Here is an 18,420-nt window from a genome sequence, read left to right on the forward strand (position 1 = left end):
AGGCAGATGCTATCTGGGGACAGGGTGGCCCAGAGGTCTATCCTGTCCTCCCGGTGCCCAGGATACCCAGGGCTACTTGCTCCCCTGGAGCCCAGGTGGGTGAGGTCTTCTCCAGCTCCCTGAGCATGAACTTCTTCTGTATGGGCACATGGGATCGCACAAGGACAGCTCAGGGTCACAAGGGAGGACTCCTTCTCCCCTTTGGCTTTTCTGGTCACAGGCAGGGCACTGGGTTTCTAGTAAGTGGTGTTTCTCAGTGAGTAAAGCTCTGTGAGTGTACAGTCTTCTCCTCCAGGCATGGGAAGAAAGACCTCCACTCTGCTCACCTGTAAGCCCCATATCAGCACCCAGGTTCGAAATCCAAACCGGGTTGTAGGCTTGGTCGGTGTCTGGCCGGAGGTGCCATCATCATTAACAAGCCCTCAAAAGCACAGGTGAGCCTGGGGGGTGTTAAAACTGTGATCACTGCCTGATTACGTGCACAGCCATGACTGTTCGTAGCTCTGCGCTCCGGTCTCCCCAAAACACGTCCAAAAGCACGGGCTCGTTGCCAAGAAGCCCAACCAAACCTTGCCTATCTGACGACGGATTTGTGTGAAAACGGGTAGTACTATCAGGTACAACCCCAAAAGGTTAACACCAAGAGGGAACGTGCTGGACTCAGAGAGCAGAGATGCTCTACAGAGAACTCTAATAACCCGTGTTCTTTTGCAATAAATCCATGTACCAGTTACGCTGTTCCCACAGACCACTAGTGGCCTGTTGTGCAGCGATGAGCTGCAAAGGCAATTCTTTCTTATTCGAGTTGGCCTGGTAACAGAGAACAGTTTGGAATAATTTGTCTCTGAAAAATGAAGACTGTGTTCTGTTAGTGTTCTTTTGTTCGGGACTTGTACGTATTGACAGTGCACAGGCTTGTTAAGAAATATGACCCTACATGGGGAAAAAAAAAAACAGCTTGGAGGGGCAGAGTTTATGTCTGTGGGCTTTTGGAGCAGAGCAAGAGTAACTGAGTGAGGCTGAAGGCGTCTTGTAAAGAAGGTGCCCTCTTGCTTTGCTAATTCTCTTGTTCTGCTCTAATTAGTCACTGTAGCCAAACTGGTAGGTGTGATTGGCTGGCTGTGTTTTGGGAGACATAGCGGGGATCAAAGATCCTAATGTGACTATTTTGAGCAGCTCAGAGAATTATCCAGGAGCTGCAGAATGAAGAGGATTTGTCAGGGTGAAGGGAAATTTGCTCCTGATGGGTGGGGGTTCCGGTTTCTCCAGCCACATCCGTGTTAAAGGGGCAGAAGCCTGGAAACATGTCCTTTTGAGAGCTCCCCCCTTGCACTGATTTCCCTTGATGTTTCCGCATGGGTGCAAATGAAAAAGGCCAGAATCTCCCGAAGGTAATGTCTGAAGAGTTCATTGACATTTCGTAGGGAGAATGAAGGCAGGGGCCCTTCCCTCAGATGAAATCTGGCAAATGCAGGGAGAAACCATGGGGCACAGTGGGCAAAGGTGGCTCAGCATTGCGCTAACACAACGCTAGGAGGTTGCTTTTGGACAAGGTGCCACAGGGAAAACGTCAGAACCTCTACTTAAAACTAGCTCAGTCCTGCAGAAAACACATGCCTCTCAGAAAGGATCCAAGTGGGAAATGGAGCTGCTACAATAGGGTAGCTGAGCATATTCCCTCTGTTGACCCCATTCTTTCCCCCTAGGCCTGCCCGCCCTCCTCTTACGACACTGTCACCCACCTCCTGCACAGCATCTGCTTGTAGGTGTCCCCTGAACACAGCTCTGGCCCAGGACACAAACTGCAGGGAAAGCCAGGCATTTCCTTGTGTCTATAGGTGTGCATAGGGGAAAGGAGCTCTGCAGGAGCTCTGTAAAACCTGTGTCAGATTAACCAGCCATGGACCCTGCATCAAACCCTGGCTTGACAGTACAGACCCAGACAAGAAAAGAGAGCTCCTCTCTCTCCCAAGCCCTGTTCTATAGCCAGCCCTGTCATAAATGGGTGACATCAGATTAGTGCTTCACTCATCCCTAAAGGGAAATCATAATCCCCAGAAAGAGATTGTTGCAAGCACCGAGCCTCAGATCTCCCTCCTGTGGCAAAGAAACCCCCCTCTGAGGTGGCACAAGCGGAGCTGTACCAGCCCAGGCAGCGGCAGGAGATGGAGACCCTTTTAGCATCTCCAAGACCCTACTGCCTCTTGATGTGCCTCACTTCCCGCCGTGGAGTTGCTGACTGTAAGAAGGAGCTGCCTCAGTGCGCAAATCTTAACAAATCCACTTGGAGCTTTCCTGAAAATGAAGATGCCAGCTCCCTATTGCCTGTGTTTCACATGAAATCAGGATGTAACCTATCACTTTTTGCAGGTGTAAATGAACTATCAGATGTACAGGTTAACAGACAACCAAGCCCCAAGTCCTTCCCAAACAGAGTGCAGTTGTTCTGCTTTTATAGGTAACTAAGGGATTTAAGTACTGCTTCAGAGGGGATGGCACCAGTCACAGTGCTACTAGCATTGCCTTTGCCACATGGAATCCAGCACAGCACACTCAGATCTCATCAGGGGAGCTCACTGCACCTTATAAACCTTTTTCTACAATCTGCCTCTCCTCCTAAGAGGAAGATGTTAGTGGCATTTTTGGGAGGGGGGAGACTGAGGCAGAACAGTATTGACTTGTCCAGACTGCAAAAGAAATCACAGTGCAAGTTTGCAATTTGCTTCTAGCCACGAGCACTGTGCATGAGGTCCCAGCACTGAAGCAATTCTGTACACGACTAGAGAGTGGGACAGCAGGAAGCACAGGGTGAGAAGCTGTGCGTGTGGGCTCGAATGACAACCATGCCTGAATGAAAGGACCCGTTAACCCAGGACTGATGCTGCATCTTTTTATTTTATTTTTATTTTGCTTCTCTAAAGCGAATGCAGAGCAAGTGATAGGAGGGAGAAAGGTGGCTTGAAAAAACAAAACAAAACAAAAACAAAAAAAAACAAACTGGAAGAAAGAGGCAGCGGCTGGAGTATAGGGGGAAAGTGAGCTGCTAACAAGAAAGAAGTTCATAGATGCAAAGCCCGCACTAATTCTTAATAAAATACAATACTGAAAATAGGATCTGAGAGTCTCCAAAATACAATATCTTAAGGGATTGGCAATAATACAAAATAAGGTTCACTATGTACAAATGAGTTCTGCTCTTGGTCTCTGTACAACGGTGTGAGTGGGAGGCATGGGAGCATGCACAGTGGAAGGGTTGGGGTGGAAGAGGGTGTGCTTGGGCCTGGCAGTGGTTCTTTGCACTGGGGTGGAGGAAGAGGATGGGGAGTGCAGTGGTAACTGGTGGCCAGCGGATCTATGTGAACCTTCAGAGGAGCAGAGCTGTGCTGAAGGCCTTCCTCTTCCCCACCCCATTGGCTAAGCATCTATGGTTGCAGCTAGCTGTGTCCAAATTTCTCCCAAATGGCTTCAGGGGACAAAAACTTTTTTCAAAGGGGAGAAAAGAGAGAAGGCTCTGAGGCCCTTCCCTCACTTCTTCCAGTCCTTGGGCAATAGCCATCCCATGCTGCCTCTCCAGGAAGCCCTCTTCCCTCCTGGTCTGAGGGGAGAGGAGAGGCTGGCGGAGAGGCTGTGGTGATGCGGGGAGAGCCTGGCCTGCATGCAGGGACTCCCATGTACAAACATGGGGCAACAGGCACATCCCTGATCTCAGGCGCTTGTGTCCCACGTTGTCCTTCCAGCAAAAGGCAGCCAAGGGAAAAGGAGTGAGGGGACACTTAAATCTTTCAGCATGGCTTTTCCTGGGAAGGCAGAAGTGACAGAAACGGATGTCTGGGTGCTAAAGAGGGATGGCACTGGCTTGAGATGAGGTTGCTTCAGCACTACGCTCAGCAAGTCTGGCCTGAAGGGTGGTACGGGAAGAGGCTGGAACTTTTGGTGCCAGCACTTACAAGAAAAAGGCCTAAAACAGTCTTTGATGACCCCGGCCAATTCCACTGCCTGTCACCTCTTTCCTGACAGAAGTGCCTGTCACCAGAGCTGCCAGCATAATGTCCTCAGTGGCTTTCACAACACTCTGCTGGGTGCACAGAGGACATGAGGGGAACGATGGCTCCCAGTGACAGCCCTCCAAGGGATTGGCAGAGCTCTTCTTGGTGGTTCCTAGACCGGCCCTGTTTGGCATGATGCAGAATTGGGAATGGAGAGCCGGGAGGAGGAGCAGGTAACAAGAGCGGGTTTCTCCCACCTGCTCTCAGAGGGCAGGCTACAGAATGGAAAGCAGGAAGGCCACTGACCTGGTCAGCACTGCGCTGTAGGGCCCAAGCTGGGGACAGAAAGGGAAACATCACCCTGCCAGAGCAAGGGTGCTGAGGAAGGGAAGTGGGTTGTGGGGTGAAATTGTTCTCAATCTCTGAGAGCTCTGGTTGCCCAGAAGCTGCCGGTTAATTTTCATGGTGGTTTATCTGAGTCTGGGAGCTGTCTCCCCCACTCCGTTTGTGTGCAGATCTTTGCAGAGAGTTGGCATGGAAGTTATGTAGGCACATCCATCAAGAGAAAACTAGAGCAATGGAGAACTAGGTTTTCTTTCAACGGAGGCAGAAGCATATTAACAGATGGAGGGGAAGGAATGAGCTCAAACTCTCCAGAGTCATCTCTCCAACCCCGGCATCACCCACCCCTGAGTCCCGCAGGCAGGGCAGTAAACCCAGCACTCACTCACTCTCCTTGAGGTGCATCTGATGTAACTGAGGGCAACGTGCCTGGGGACAGCCCCCTTGGACTGGAGGCTTTGGGGAATGTGCTGAATATTTTGGGGGCTTCCCTCCGACCTCCTTCCACTCCAGGGTGAGCCCACACCCATAGGGTAGTGCTCATTCAAGCAGGAGACAAGGCCAGGAGGAAAGGGTGTCTCAGGACTTTGCCAGTCTGTTATTGCTGGTTCTGGCAGTCCCGCGACTCCTCTCAGAGAGATCAGTACTAAGAGGGCCATGGGGAAGGGGAGAAGCTGAACCCAAGGCCAGTTTAGGAGCGTCTGAATGCAGTGTCCTCTCCCGCCAAGTTCCCTCTGTTGCTCAGTGAGGAGGGAATCCTGCAATCAGACAGATGAGGCCTTGAGGTCCAGCAGCTGCTACAAATATTCAGCTGTCTCACTGGAGGTTGTCTCCCTGGGGAAAAGAAAAGACATGGCATCAGTAAAGGTTCACTGCACCCTCATGGGCATATTCTCCTCTATTGTGCCCAGCTAGTTTGCTCTGATCAGGATAGAGCCCTTTCTCAAGGCAGTGAATGACCAGCAAACCTGAGACCACCTGAGTTACCTAGCTCTCCTCGGCTCTATGCCAGACCGATACTGCTTTATGGAAGTCCCAGATTTTTGCTCTGGGAAACAAACTTGCTCCCTGCCAGCAAAGGCCTCCTCCAGCCATTGCTCCTTAACTAGTTGCTTGCCCCAGGGAGTTCTGCTGTCCTTAGCTTGGAGAAGAAGGGACATGTCTGCTGGCCCCTCCTAGCCATTGTGCTGTGGTTTGGGGCTTTGAGGGTGGCCCCCACCTGCTTACCTCTCATGGAATTGCTCTTTGAGGTGGGTGAGAGTTGGGTCAGTTTGGTTCTGGTCAGGACCCTCCAGCTGGGATTTGCTCAGATATTTGCTCGTCTCATGTGTCCTGGCCAGATGAGGCCTTCGCTCTTCAGATTGCCCTTTTTTGGCCTCCCACCCCTCAGGATGGTCCATGGTTAGGAAGGAACTATAGCTCTCTTCTAAGGAGCCAGCACCCTCATCATAGAACAGGAGGCTCCGCGACTGAACTGGAAACAAGGAGAGAGCGTGAGTTAACAGCGAGGACAAGGGCTCATGCATAGGGTGTGGGTCATGGTGGTGGTTAGCACATGCTCACCCAACTACAGCCTAGTCCATGTGTGACTGTGCAGGAGGCCTGCTCTACAGGATACCCCACTCCCCCCAGTTTTGTGAGGCAAATGCTCCCCTGGATACACAGGCTCTCCAGAAGACAATCAGTCTGCCCTGGGACTTTTCCCTTATGGTCTATCTATTAGTATCTGTCATGTTTTGGGACAATGAGCAGGAGAGAATGAAAGTAGGTCTAGACAAGGCGCTGCTATCAGGGCTCATACCACTAAGAGGCCAGGAACCTCCCCTTGCCAGGGCCCCAGCAGACAGGGCAGGTGCTGAGGGGAAGATGCTACCCCTGAACTCTGTGTGTCGGGAGAAGAGTTGGAAATGCTTTGAGAGGATTAACGGGAGGTGCTACGTTAGACTCACTCTTACTAGTTGTGTAAATGTCTGGTGCTGGTGTTGCTTTCACTGTCTGTGATGCTGAGGAGAACTCAGGGAGACAGGGCATCATGGATCCCAGGATCAGAACGAAACAGAGCGCCAGCACCTAGCAAGGAGGTATCAGAACACAGTCAGTGCAGCCAGCCACAAGGAACGCACCCCCCAGCACACACAGGAGGCTGTGAGAGGCCATGTGGTCAGCTGGCAACTGGGTCACCGTAGTCCTCCCGGGAAAGAAAGGGCTTGCTCTGCTAATCTCTGCTGAAAATTTAAGAGGGGGAAGTCAGAGGCTTTCTCCTGTTGCTTTCCCTAAAGTATTTCTGGTACAACAGTGAGAACTTGCCCATCCAGCTGATGAGAGATGGTGGAAGGCATAGCTGGGGAACGATTTGGGAAGGAGGGAGAAGGAGGCTCAACAAAAGAGATGGACTCTGCCTTGACCAAAGAGGATCTAACCATTGGCACAATAGGAACTGAAGTGGGCTGCAAGAAAACAAACTCATTAGGAAAAATCTGTAAGGTACCACAGCATACAGCAAAGTGAAACTATTGTGTATGCTAGGACAGAAATGACAGAACTGCAGCAGCCCTACACCTGACAGTGTGAACAGAATGTCAAAGGAAAAGGTTAAATTTACTCTTGCCAACTACAGTGGTGGGTTAGTTACTGGTAGTGGCAACAATAGGACTCGCTTGTTCTTGAGTTGAAAATTTTCAGTCCTGTGAGCCTAAGCAATGCCAGATGGTCTTGCTGGTAACGGACTTGTCAGCTGAGGGTTGAATAGAAGTAAGTGCTAGATCAGGAGTAATGATTCCAGAGATCTCCATGCTTGGTACACAGTTGCAAGCAAAGCCAGGGGATTGTAAATTCCTGGCAGAAAGAAAAGATGGGTGAACCCAGAGTTTTTCCTCACAGGAGTGCAACAAAAGTTGCCTAGTGGTATTTCCAGGGACAGGCACAGCCCAGATCTGGAAGAGGAATGGACAAGGGGCCATCACTCCAGCTCAGGGCATGGGCACGTTTGTACAGGGCTCTCCCACATCTGCCAGGGCAGCACCTGTACTGCTCTCTAGGCAAGCAGCACATGTTTAGCCTCGGAGATATGCCAAACCTATAATTTGTGCTGAGAATGGCTATGAAGCATTTGCAGATTTGATCTGCACATAAGCAGGGCCGTGCGTCTGGGCCTTTTGGCTGTCCAGCAAATCAGTCAGAAATACTGGGCAGGGCTAAAAGGAGAATGGCACAGGAAATCTCCCTGGAAATCTCCCTCTGGTAAGCCTGCACCTAGGATTGCCTGTCTGTAAATCTTACCATCATGGTCAAGTTTCATAATGAGAAGCATGTGGTGATTGTAAAGGGCTCTGTAAAGTCTAGGGAGCTACCAGTAGAGAGCAAGAGGGGACACATGAAAAATAATACACAGCCAAATCCTTATTACCTGAATACCCATGTGCCATGGGTGGCATATTGCTAGCTGTCTCCAGCTCAGTGCTCAGCCTGAGAAAGTCCAAAGCAGAATACATCTGTTGGAGTTTTCTACTACTGATATATAAACAGGCTAAACGTCACGTCTGGGGACAGGGATCCAAGCAGCATTTCTTAATTGCTTTTTGAAATAGTCAACTCCAGTGTACCAATGAGGCGATTACTTTCAGCTCATGCCTAAGTAACACACAGAAGCTGGTACATCAAGATAAGATTAACTACCAGTGGATTCCAGAAGATGTGGAACACCAAATAATAGCACAGTGATACTGTGCTATGCAAAGGGGGAGTTTAACTTTCTAGCCTCTTCATGACTGGTTTTAAAGTAAGTCAATTAAACATGGACTGCATGGACGCTGCCCGTCTAAGCACATCACATCAGGCACACAAAGCACTGAAAGCCCTCAATTCAAGAAAGAACTTGTGAAGACAAGGGAAAACAAACAAACAAACAAACAAAACCTCTGAATAGATGTTGCTTTGAATAATCACAGCCAAATACACAGCCTTTGGAAAGGGGAGCCAGCCCCATGAAGCCCTTTCTTCTCTTCTAAAACAAAACAGGCTTTACGGGCAAGGAAAGAGCAGTATACATAACATCTTGCTTTAGCTAGGCTTTCTGCTGGGGCTTTGCAACTCTTCATTGTTTGTATTCTGTCCTTTTTCAGGTTAACTTTGAGTGACGTTCTGATTTGGTTCCGGTTCAAGTTCTACAGCATTTCGTAAGGAAAGCTGTTGGTTTGAGTCTGAGCACAGTTCATCTCCCTGCTTTTGACCATCTCACATAATGTCCTTTTAAAAAGCCAAGGAAACTAATCTAGAGGAAACTACTATAAAACCAGTCAGAAAGGTGGATGCAAAATTCATCAAAAAAGAAGTCCTGAGAGAGTAGTTATCAAATGATTTGCAGTCAAACGGGGAGGATGTAGCAGACGGAGCAGCGAAGAGATCTGTTGTGGCTTTTGCAAGAGTCAACATTTTTAAGTTTGACTTGGACAACAGACTGTCAAATCTGCAAAGGGGAGAGATTGTAAGCACACTGGCTTTTGGTCAGGATTAAAATTCAAAATGATCTTGACTGAGAGGAGGAGTGGTCCAAGAGAATAGTAGGCAGATCCACACAGACAAAGGCAGAGACCTGAGAGGTGGCAAGACAGATTAACAGAAGAAACACGACAGTGAATAACTGGCCAGGCAGCTGGCCTACAGAAGACGAGCTGGGAGTTAAAGGGGAGCACAAGATGGACACAAGTCAGTGTCACTCTGCAAAGGGAAAATCTCAGCCTTGGGAGGTTGAACAGGCCTTCTGGCTGACTGGCTGGCTCTGCACAGGCCTTTGCGTGGAACATTCTGTTCAGTTTTGGACCCTGCATTTCCAAAAATATGTGGGGCAATTGGAGAAAGCCTGAAAAAGAGAACTGAGAATGAGCAGTGATTCAGAAACTCTGCCTACAAGAGAAGACTGAAGAAATTGTGACGATTTAGTAGAGCAGACTGAAAGGAGTTGCTTGAAAACAATAGTTTTCTAATATGTAAAATGCAGCTGCACAAAGGGAAAACAAACTGATCCTGCATACAGTGAGTAGAAGTGATAATAGGCTTAAGCAGCTGCCAGGAAGAATCAGATGAGATATCAAGAAAGCTTTATCTGCATAAGATAGCAAAGCTCTGGGTTCTGCACCTCTGGAGGCCTTCAAGAACTGGCTGGACAAACATCCACAAGGAATGACATACGGATAGAAGGGAAGGGTCCTCTGCTCCGCTCCAATGCCACAAGGCATGGTTATTCTACATATCTGCTGTGATAAGGAGTGGTCTATTTGAAGACAAAACGGACAATGGGAACTAGGAGGCCTATGAAAGGAACTCATCAAAGATAGAAAAGCAAATTACAAATTCTTGAAATGCTTCAAAGCTCAGAAGCCTGTGAGAGAGTTGGTGTGTGGGCTGGGATGCTGTGGAATGAAGGGAGCAGCAAGGAGAGATAAGACATTGCTGAGAAGCTAAATTAGGTATTTTATCAGCCCATAGCACAGGGGATGTCTGGAAGGTACCTCTCCTGGATTTGCTCATTCCAGGTAATAGTGATGAAGAACTGCTGTAGCCAGGGGTGCTCTGAGGAGTTGCTGGATTAAGGAGCAATGAGTCACTGGACCCAGCTGGGTCACGCCCAAAAACGTGGAAAGAACTGGGGAATGAAGCAATAGAGCAGCCAGCAGAAAAGACAATCTCTCATTAAAATCCATTCTGACATGGGAGCAAAGAGTAGCAAAAGTTTGAGCAGATTTTGAAAACAGAAAGTGCTAGGTATGACAGAGCAGGAGCTCTGGAACCAAGGAAACTGAACCAAGACTGAACTAATAAGCTCTCCGAACACTGCGGGTGCTGAGAAACTGGGGCAAACAGCTGTCTGTATTTCATCACTGTTACCAGCATAGAAGTGATAACTAGATGACTAGATAACTTTGACAAAGTTGTCACAAACAGCTATCGTGACAATCCTTCAAAGACATCACAGGGTTGGAGTGATATTTTTATCATGGGTCAGAAACTGTCTCCCAGGCAAAAAATGAGATGAGGCATAAACAATTGACTCTTATGGCCACGGAATGGCACGCCCTAAAGCTCCACAGTGAAGCCACGACTGCTTAACTATGATGCTCCACGATGAGAAATGAGAGGCAAGTAGGGTTTACCAAAACTGGATGACCCCAAATCATTGTGGTTAGTCAAGAGAGCAAACAGGGAGAATTCCAGCTGGATTTAACAAAGCCTGATGTGCAGGCAGAGCAAGAGCAGATGCCTTTTCTTGCTGATAAACACAAGGTAATGCCCATTGGGAGGAATACTCAAACAGTTCGTCCACCCTGCTGAGTTAAACATTAAGCATTACCACCTCAGCAAAAGAAAATCTACCCATTATGATGGGAGCTCATTGAAGATTTTTTGCTGAATCTCCAATAGCCAATGAAAAACAAATAAAGTGCTCTTTTGCCCAAAGAACAAAATAGCGAAAATGCAGGAATTATTCTAATGCTGCTGCATAAACAACTGATACCACTCACTGTATAACACAGAGCCCAGTTCTGGTCACTCTAACACAAGAAGAGAGAGCAGCTGTAACAGCAGGCCAGGGGAGGCTGGGCAGGGAAAGAGGGCTGAGACAGGCAATCAGACAAAGCCTTCTGGGGAAGTACAGCCAACGGCCAATACGGAATGAAGAAAATGAAGCCCATACCATTAGGCAGGTCCCAGTCTGTGTGGAAGCCATTTTGTAAGGTCTGGAGACCTTCCCAGCCACCAGAGCCTGCAGCTTCTGTAACTGCTGGAGCAGAGTCCTGGGTTAGGAAAAAAACAAAATTGCCACTTGATAAAGAGGTGATAGGCAATGAGAGATGCAAGAATACCACTAGCCCCTTCCTGTTTTAACCTGGCTTTCACTTCTTGTAATGATACATCTCTCCCCATTGTTCTATCTTGCCCAAGTTCTCCCACCAAACAAAAAAGAGTGAGTTTGAGATACGAATTGTGCAAGAACTGGGGGAAAAACACCAGGTGAGGTGCCATGGTAACCTCCTGCACCACCTTCTTTCACAGTCTCTTCACTGGAAGATCCAACACAACCTTCATTACAACTACCCACGGGTATGGATGTTCCATTTGTTTAGGATTCCTGGGTGCCTCAAAGCCCAGTCAATCATTTCCCAAAGCAATGGAGGGATGGGCTACCATGAAAACGAAGCTCTGGGATGGAGGCTGAACTTTGCAGTCAGGGTTAGACAAAGCATAGAGGCCTGCCTGCTCCCACTCCACTCACAGGTGCGTGCTCTGTAGCTCGACCTGTCACCCGAACCATATGGTGGACAGAAAAACAAAAAACAGTTTTGAGCCCCTCCAGCTTCTTCACTTTTGGCAAACTGTGCAGAGGGATGTGGGCAAGGACAAATGTTGAGTTCAGCAATTAATTAATCGTCTGGCTGCCCTGGCTGGAACGCGTGCGGAGGTCTCTCTGCCCTATTTAAATGAACACAGGCGTCTGCACACATAAACATTAAACAGTGGTAGGTGTGTTACGAAGAGCAGATGAACCTTTTGCTGGGCTGGTGAAGAAATCTGGGACAAGAAAGACTAACTACAGAGCACACAACTCCCTAGGGCCCCAGATTGCTGAAATACAGACTACTGAGTGTTTCCTCCTGGGAGCGCTAGCTGTTTTATACAAATATGTTGGAGCTTTTATAAAATGCCAGGTCCTGGAGCCAGGAGGTCACAGGAGAATCCCAGTTTTGTCTCTTTCCAAAGCCCCTTCTGCTCCTTGTACATATGGAGAGAAGCACAGAGCATCCCCCTGGCAGCACTCAGAAACCAAACCCAATTAGAAGGAACACAGTGTATATTTTGAAAAAAAGCGTCCTGGCTTTTAGGCCAGTCTCCTGATTTTGCAGGGTGGGGCTTGTGCTTTTTTGACACTGGGGGCTGCCTGTGCTGCTTGCGCTCTTAGTGAAGTCGGGGAGGCAGGCCATGCCCTGCAAGCAAAGCCAGGTGGTGATGTCTCCAGCAGGTGGCAGGCTCCAGCCACCAACACGCCTCACGAAGGCCCTGCCAGTGAGCCCTGGGGTCCCAGGAACAGCATCTGGCCTGGAAGCTGGGGTCAGAGCACTCATGTCATAAGTGAGAAGAAAGGCGTGGGACAGACCCTCAGGGAGTGCTCTGCAGCCCCTTGCAAGCTCTAGCAGCAAGAGAGGGTCGGGGCCAGCAGGGGGAGGGAACAGGCTCCCTGATTGTGTTTCTTCCCTTTGATCAGAGCTGGTGGGTGGTAGAAACAGGGCTATGGAATTAGGCTTCCCGTCACCACCCCTGCAGCTGATCCTGCCCTTGCTCAAACCTACCATACCCAGCAAGAGCTGGGCCCTCCTCCAACTTCTGCAGCCCATCCCCACTGCAGGGGCATGAGTCTTCCTTACTTGCTTCCAAAGAAGCAAATTCCCCTGGCAATCAGTCTGCCAGCTCTGCATATTGGGAGCACAAGCGCTCACCAGATTCTCAGGCAAGGGAGCCAGAGGCCTGCTTTGGGGCTGCAGGAGCAGCTTGCTCCTTTCGGGTGTGCAGCAGCAGCAGCAGCAGCAGCAGATGGGAGTGAGATCCTCCAGGCTTCCTTTGCAAGGGGAAGAGGCAGGCCAGGGCCTGGGGCGCTGCAGGGTTCCCACTGGTTTCAGATGCAGGGGGAGCTGCCCTGCATTATGTTGGAGCTGGTATCTCTATCCCATTAGAGGAGGCGCTTTCCTCATATCTGCCAAGTCCGTTCAGTTCTTTCTCCAGGGGAACCCAAAATAGCCACATTGTGGCCAGGGCCTTGTCTTCCTCCAGGAGCCTGAGAGCAGAAACATCAGGTCTGAGAGTCTGTTGTTAGGGGCCTCCCTCAATGCAGCTGCTCTGAAGACAGCCAAAGGCCTGGAGGGCTATGGGGAGGGCAGCAGAAGCCCAAAGGGCTGCAGGGAGAAGGAGGAAGAGACGTGAAAAAAACTCTTCCCTCCCTCCTCTCGTTGCAGCACGGGCTGGCCGTCCCAACACAAACATTCCAGGCTCGCTAACCAAACCCAGCTGCCTCGCTGCTGCCACGGGCCGAAAACCAGCGCTTCGCTGAGCAGCGCCCATCCTGCCAGGAGATGGGGGAGGACTACCTTGCTCTTCTCACCATCCTGCCCCCGTGCTCCCCTGGACTCTGTTCCCGCCCACACATCCCACAGAGTTTGGCCCCACTCACCTGTTTGCATTTTCTAAGGTCTCCACTTTTTTCCAGAGTTCATTGTTTTCTGTCGTGTATGTCTCAACCCTGCAGGGATAAAATCCATAGCAGGTTAGTTTTGAAGCCCAGGCAGATGTAGCAAACATAGTCCTTGCCTCTATTGGGCTGTGGAAGCTCAGCAGCCTCATCCATCACCTGCAGATATGGTCCTGCAGCCCAATGTTCATGATCGGTCTGTTTGCAGCCAGCCACATAGATCAAGGATGAGATTGCAGGTGAAATCCATTACATATAGCAGTGCATGCACAGGCTTTTGTTCTGGCTCTCACTAGGACTGGAAGAGCTGTTAGCACTGGGTTACACGCAGGACAAGTCAGGATGGACCCAAGGCTACGCAGGCATTTCTGTCACTTCCGACACCCGCTGGTGAGCATCAGAAATGAACAAGTGGACAAATCCAGACTTCTCTCAAACCTGCCCTGGCTGTGCATCTTGCACATGAAAACCAGGCAGTTCTGTGCAAATGCTGGGCCAGCTTTGAGTGTAGGCACTTGAGGGCAGCAGAGAACCTACAGGTGCCCTCCCACCCTTTCTTGGGGAAAAGTGGTTACGCTGTGCTTGGGACAGTGGAAGGGGATATCTCCAGGACTGGAGGAAGACAAGCGGCCAAGGACACAACCAATCACATGGGAGGTTTCCAGCACATGGAACCAGGAGTTCCATGTAAAAACTGGTCCTACAATGAAGGTTTCAAACTGAATGGTCAAGGGCCCAAGTGCAATTTTTGTGCAAACCAGCTCTTACAGAAAGTCAAGTTGACCAAAGGCTTGTTGCATTAAAAAAAAATCTACTGAATGCTGCTTTTGGTTCACATTTAAACCTGGCATTGTTTGAAAGTCAGCTGTCACAGCAAAGCACTAGCATAACAAAGTGCTGAGTACATACAGGCACCACAGCCACATCTGGGAAAGAGGCCCCAGCACAGAAAGCCCCTGACCTGCCACTTGAGTGAGGCCAGTCAGTTCCCTGGGCCCCAACTTGCAGGATGTGGGCCTCAATGTGAGCCACCAGGAGGCGGTGATGTGCTCCCATGCTTGTACACACATGCACACCAAGGAGCCACTTATGAAACGGCATGAGAACTCGAAGGTGCCTTGAGTCATCTGTTTTCATTTGGCATTTCTGTGCACTTAGACAAGATAAACAAATACCATCAGGGAAAAGAGTTAATTAAGGTTGGCTTTTTGGGTTGTTTTTTTTCCCCCCAACTTTCCATTTTGCTGCTCTCAGGTGGTATTAATAAGCAGGGAAGAATATGGTATTTAAATAGAAGTGTAAGTTTGCACCTGGATCCCTGCATGCTTCTTTGCCTGGGAAAGCCCACTGGGGAGACCCTTGTGTTGGAGGGCTGCTTGTACAGAGAGGATCACGGGATCAGGCCCTCAGGGGTTATTTTTTACCCTGTTAGTGTCAGGTGATATCACCTTAGGCTTGCATCTGCCATACAGGCAGGAACTGAGGGTTGCAAGCAGAAAACCTAAGATCAGGCAGGGCTGGGTGGAAAGGAAGTGACTGTTGGGACTAACTATAGCACAAGGTTTTTCTTGCTATCATACATTTGTGTGTCCACCCTCAAAGAGTGAGGGGAGAAAGCTGTGTTCAGTGCCCTGAGATGGCCTGCTCCCTATGGCAAAGTAGGAGCAACTTCCAGTGGGGAAACAAGACTCTTATCCAAAATCCCACCTTATCAGGAGCCAAAATGGCCTGTGTTCAGCAGGAGACCAGCCAAACTAAGCAGTCAGAAACACAAGGTTTCTAGAGCAATCTTCATCCTGCAAGAGGATTTCTAGGAGGGAGGGGAGCTAGGGCAGGATCCCAAACCAAACTTCTGTGCAGCCAGACTTGCAAGGAATCGTACTCTTTGAGCAATTCAGTAGTATAGTGTGTTGAAAAGAAGCTTCTTTCTCTGCAATCCCCTTGCAAGTCCAGTGTCTGCTGAACACCTCCTACAGGTTGTTCCAGGGCAGGATCAGGTGCTGAGTCTCACAGGGAGACAACTGAAATCCCTGCTGTTCCACTGGCATTTTAAACTTCATAGCCTTGGTAAGGAGAAGTTCTCAAAGTCAATCCCAGTGCTGCAGTGCTACTGCCACTGGGAGAAGAGGGTTTGGGACCATCCTTGTACCACACTGGGAGTGGCAGGGCTCCCCCTGACCTCGACCCTCAGGGTCGAGGGAGCCTCGACCCTGACTAAGCTACTTTTGAGCTGAGATGCAGTGGGGAAGAATAATTATAGCTTAATGGGACCAAAAAGGCTATCAGAGCCAAAAGCATTAGAAAGTGGGGGCTGAGAAGGAACAAGGCTCCTTTTTCAAAAGTAATTCTGAGAAGAGGACACTTACTTTTTCTCTAGACACTCCACATATTCCTTCTTCTTTCTGCGACTCTCTTGAGCAGAGATCTGTCAGGGTGTGGGGGGGAGGCATTAGAAAGTCAGTATCATTTCCTTCTGGGTCCCTGGGTCCCTGATTTCATCTGTTCCCTGCACACATAGTGTCCTGAAGTAAATAGGGAAGTCATCTCCCAGTTTCCCGTTCCTACTGGTTTCCAGGCCAAAACTGGGAGGTATGGAAACTGCAGTTATGTAGTCCTCTTTGGCCTGTAGGTCACAACTGTGTTTTGGAGTATGCCTGAACCCCTCGCTGCTGAGAGCATCCTTGAGGTTGTACTGACCTCCTCTGACTCACATGGGTACGTGCTGTGGCCATCTAGGCAGTTTCTGCCCCAGACCACTTCTGAGTCACCAGGTGACTAATCCAGGGTCTCATCAGTTCTCCCACAGGATGATGGCTAATCAGTCTTAAAATCTCACAGCCTCTGCCTGGCTAATGAGCTCTGTGTGCATCACTCATGTCCTTCATCATGCAGTGGCTCGTCTCCCTCCACTGGAGCCATGTGCTCCGAGGAGTCTGGCTAGAATGTACATTCCCCAGATCCAGCTGTGTGCAGAGCCTCACCTTCAGCATCATTCCTGAAGGCTGGGAGACTCTTGCCAGTGCACTAAAGGCAGGGTCCCACCTCCCCTGAGCTGCACCACAGCTGAGGGAAACTATAGCACTGATTGGCTGACGGTGCTCTGGGATCATGGGAAAGGCATGGTTAAGTATTTGGGCAACATTCACCTTGTTCTTGATTTTCCTCCTGACCCTCTTCAGTGCTTTCTCCTCTGCTTTGGTGAGGGGTAGCTTGGTAGGTATGGGGTAGCCCTCGGCAATCAAGGTGCGTTTCTCCTCTTCAGTCAAGAGCAGAGGGCCAGAGGTCCCTTGTAACTTCTGAAATACATAGGGAGCACCTATCAGTATCAGCAAGGAATCCTATCCTGGTAGTCCTCCTTAAAGCCTTGCAGAGCAGCTGGGGGCTCAGTACAAACAGATCAAACAACAAATAGGCAGTGCTCTTCCCTGCTCTCAGCCTCTCGCTCCTGCACAATTCATTAGCTTCCTTCCTCTTTACCTGGGAGTGCATCTGCTCCCTCGTGGTGAGTCTGTGCTGCAATATCCAGCCAAAGATCTTTTGGGCAAAGGTTAAAACATGGTCTGGTTATGGGAATTCTTGGTTATTCCTTTTTCTTCCATTAATCTCCTGAAGAAGTCCCCCAGTGCATGGGCCACTTTCCCAAAGTATGGGACGAAAGATAGTACTTAATAAAACAAGGTAGCCACTGGTAGGCGTTGTGCAAGACTCAGTGGGCCTCTCCTGACTCCTGTGAACACCACCCTGTCCCCACACCCTCACACTAGGAAATCACATCGCTTTGCCAGGGCATTTCAGCATGGAGACCTTAACAGGGACAGGATCCCCCACATGAGCCTCAGAAAGCCTCCTGCCCACTCTGAGCATGAAGGAGCCCTATGACTCAATGATGTCCTGCTGCCTCCTTACATGTGGTGCTGTGAGGAGAGGTGAGGAGGAGATGGCAGTAGAAGAGCGAGCAGCGGGTCGGGCTGGGCTGGAGGGAGGCAGGGACCGGGGGCTCTGGGATCCATCGCTGTCACTGCCGTGGCTGCTGGGGGGAGTTGGAGGCATCTGCACCAGGTCATCTACTGAGAAATAAGGAGATCAAGTCAATTGCTGTCACGTCAGCCTCTTTTGACAGGCATAGAACTGGGAGTAAAACAAGGAAAGGCACTGCCATAAAACAGGCCTGAAAGGAGAAGGTGATGAGCCTAACAAGAGGGGTGGTCAGAGAACAAGGCTGGGCTGAGCTTTGCCCAACAAGACAAAGGTGAGGCTGACTTCAAATGTGCTGAACTAGGAACTGCAGGAATCGGAGAACTGGCAGGGGCTTTGCCAAGACACTAAAGGTATTCACAAAGCAGTGAGATACCCCAGTGTCGATCAACAGAGTACAAAGCCTGGTGTTTTGCTCCCTAGCCTGTTCACATGCTTCGGAAGCTCTGCAAGAGAAGAGCTCTTCCAAAAGCACCACAGGGCTCGCACACTTGCCAGTACACTTGACCCAAGGGGCTCTGGTCACTCAGTTGGTTGCCAAGCACTAGAAAACTGTCCGCAGTTTGTATCAGAGAGCCCTGGTGGTCTTAATGGAGGTGTGAATATGCCTAAGGTGCGTCTCTCAGGGGCAGAGTGGGAGTTCCTATAGTGCTTTTATTTGTGCACTGACAGACTTTCAGATGCTTGGGTTTCTTTCAAATTAACCTGGATACTGAATTTCCTGACTTTCAAATGGGTTTTTTTGGATAACAACAAGGTCCCTGTGAGGATTTTAAAGGCACTTTTGCATATTTCCAGCTCTGAGGTAGCCTGTTTTGCCTGGGAGTCCCTGTCTGAACAATCCTGTGCATGGCTGTTGGTCCAGACGCTGATCTGAGCTGG

General features: G+C 49.6%; 1 protein-coding gene across 4 annotated transcripts in view; it reads right to left on the reverse strand.

Moving 5' to 3' along the window:
* Window positions 1-2,876: 2,876 nt before the first annotated feature.
* Window positions 2,877-18,420, reverse strand: part of CREB3L1 (cAMP responsive element binding protein 3 like 1) — a 50,129-nt gene continuing 34,585 nt past the window's right edge. Inside the window, exons 5-13 of one of the 4 annotated variants that reach the window (XR_011141459.1) lie at window positions 17,470-17,630; window positions 16,710-16,859; window positions 15,930-15,988; window positions 13,546-13,614; window positions 11,020-11,119; window positions 6,278-6,398; window positions 5,556-5,802; window positions 3,407-5,162; window positions 2,877-3,299 (exon numbers count right to left, since the gene is read on the reverse strand). Coding sequence is in view for 3 of the 4 variants with exons in the window: in XM_068945830.1 (XP_068801931.1) it covers window positions 5,126-5,162; window positions 5,556-5,802; window positions 6,278-6,398; window positions 11,020-11,119; window positions 13,546-13,614; window positions 15,930-15,988; window positions 16,710-16,859; window positions 17,470-17,630 (944 nt within the window). In the remaining variant the exon portion in view is untranslated. Of the gene's footprint in view, window positions 5,163-5,555; window positions 5,803-6,277; window positions 6,399-11,019; window positions 11,120-13,545; window positions 13,615-15,929; window positions 15,989-16,709; window positions 16,860-17,469; window positions 17,631-18,420 lie in introns of all 4 variants that reach the window. The other 3 variants (XM_068945831.1, XM_068945832.1, XM_068945830.1) reach the window with 3 other exon arrangements.

Source organism: Struthio camelus, chromosome 5, assembly GCF_040807025.1.
Source record: "Struthio camelus isolate bStrCam1 chromosome 5, bStrCam1.hap1, whole genome shotgun sequence".
Lineage (NCBI taxonomy): Eukaryota > Metazoa > Chordata > Aves > Struthioniformes > Struthionidae > Struthio > Struthio camelus.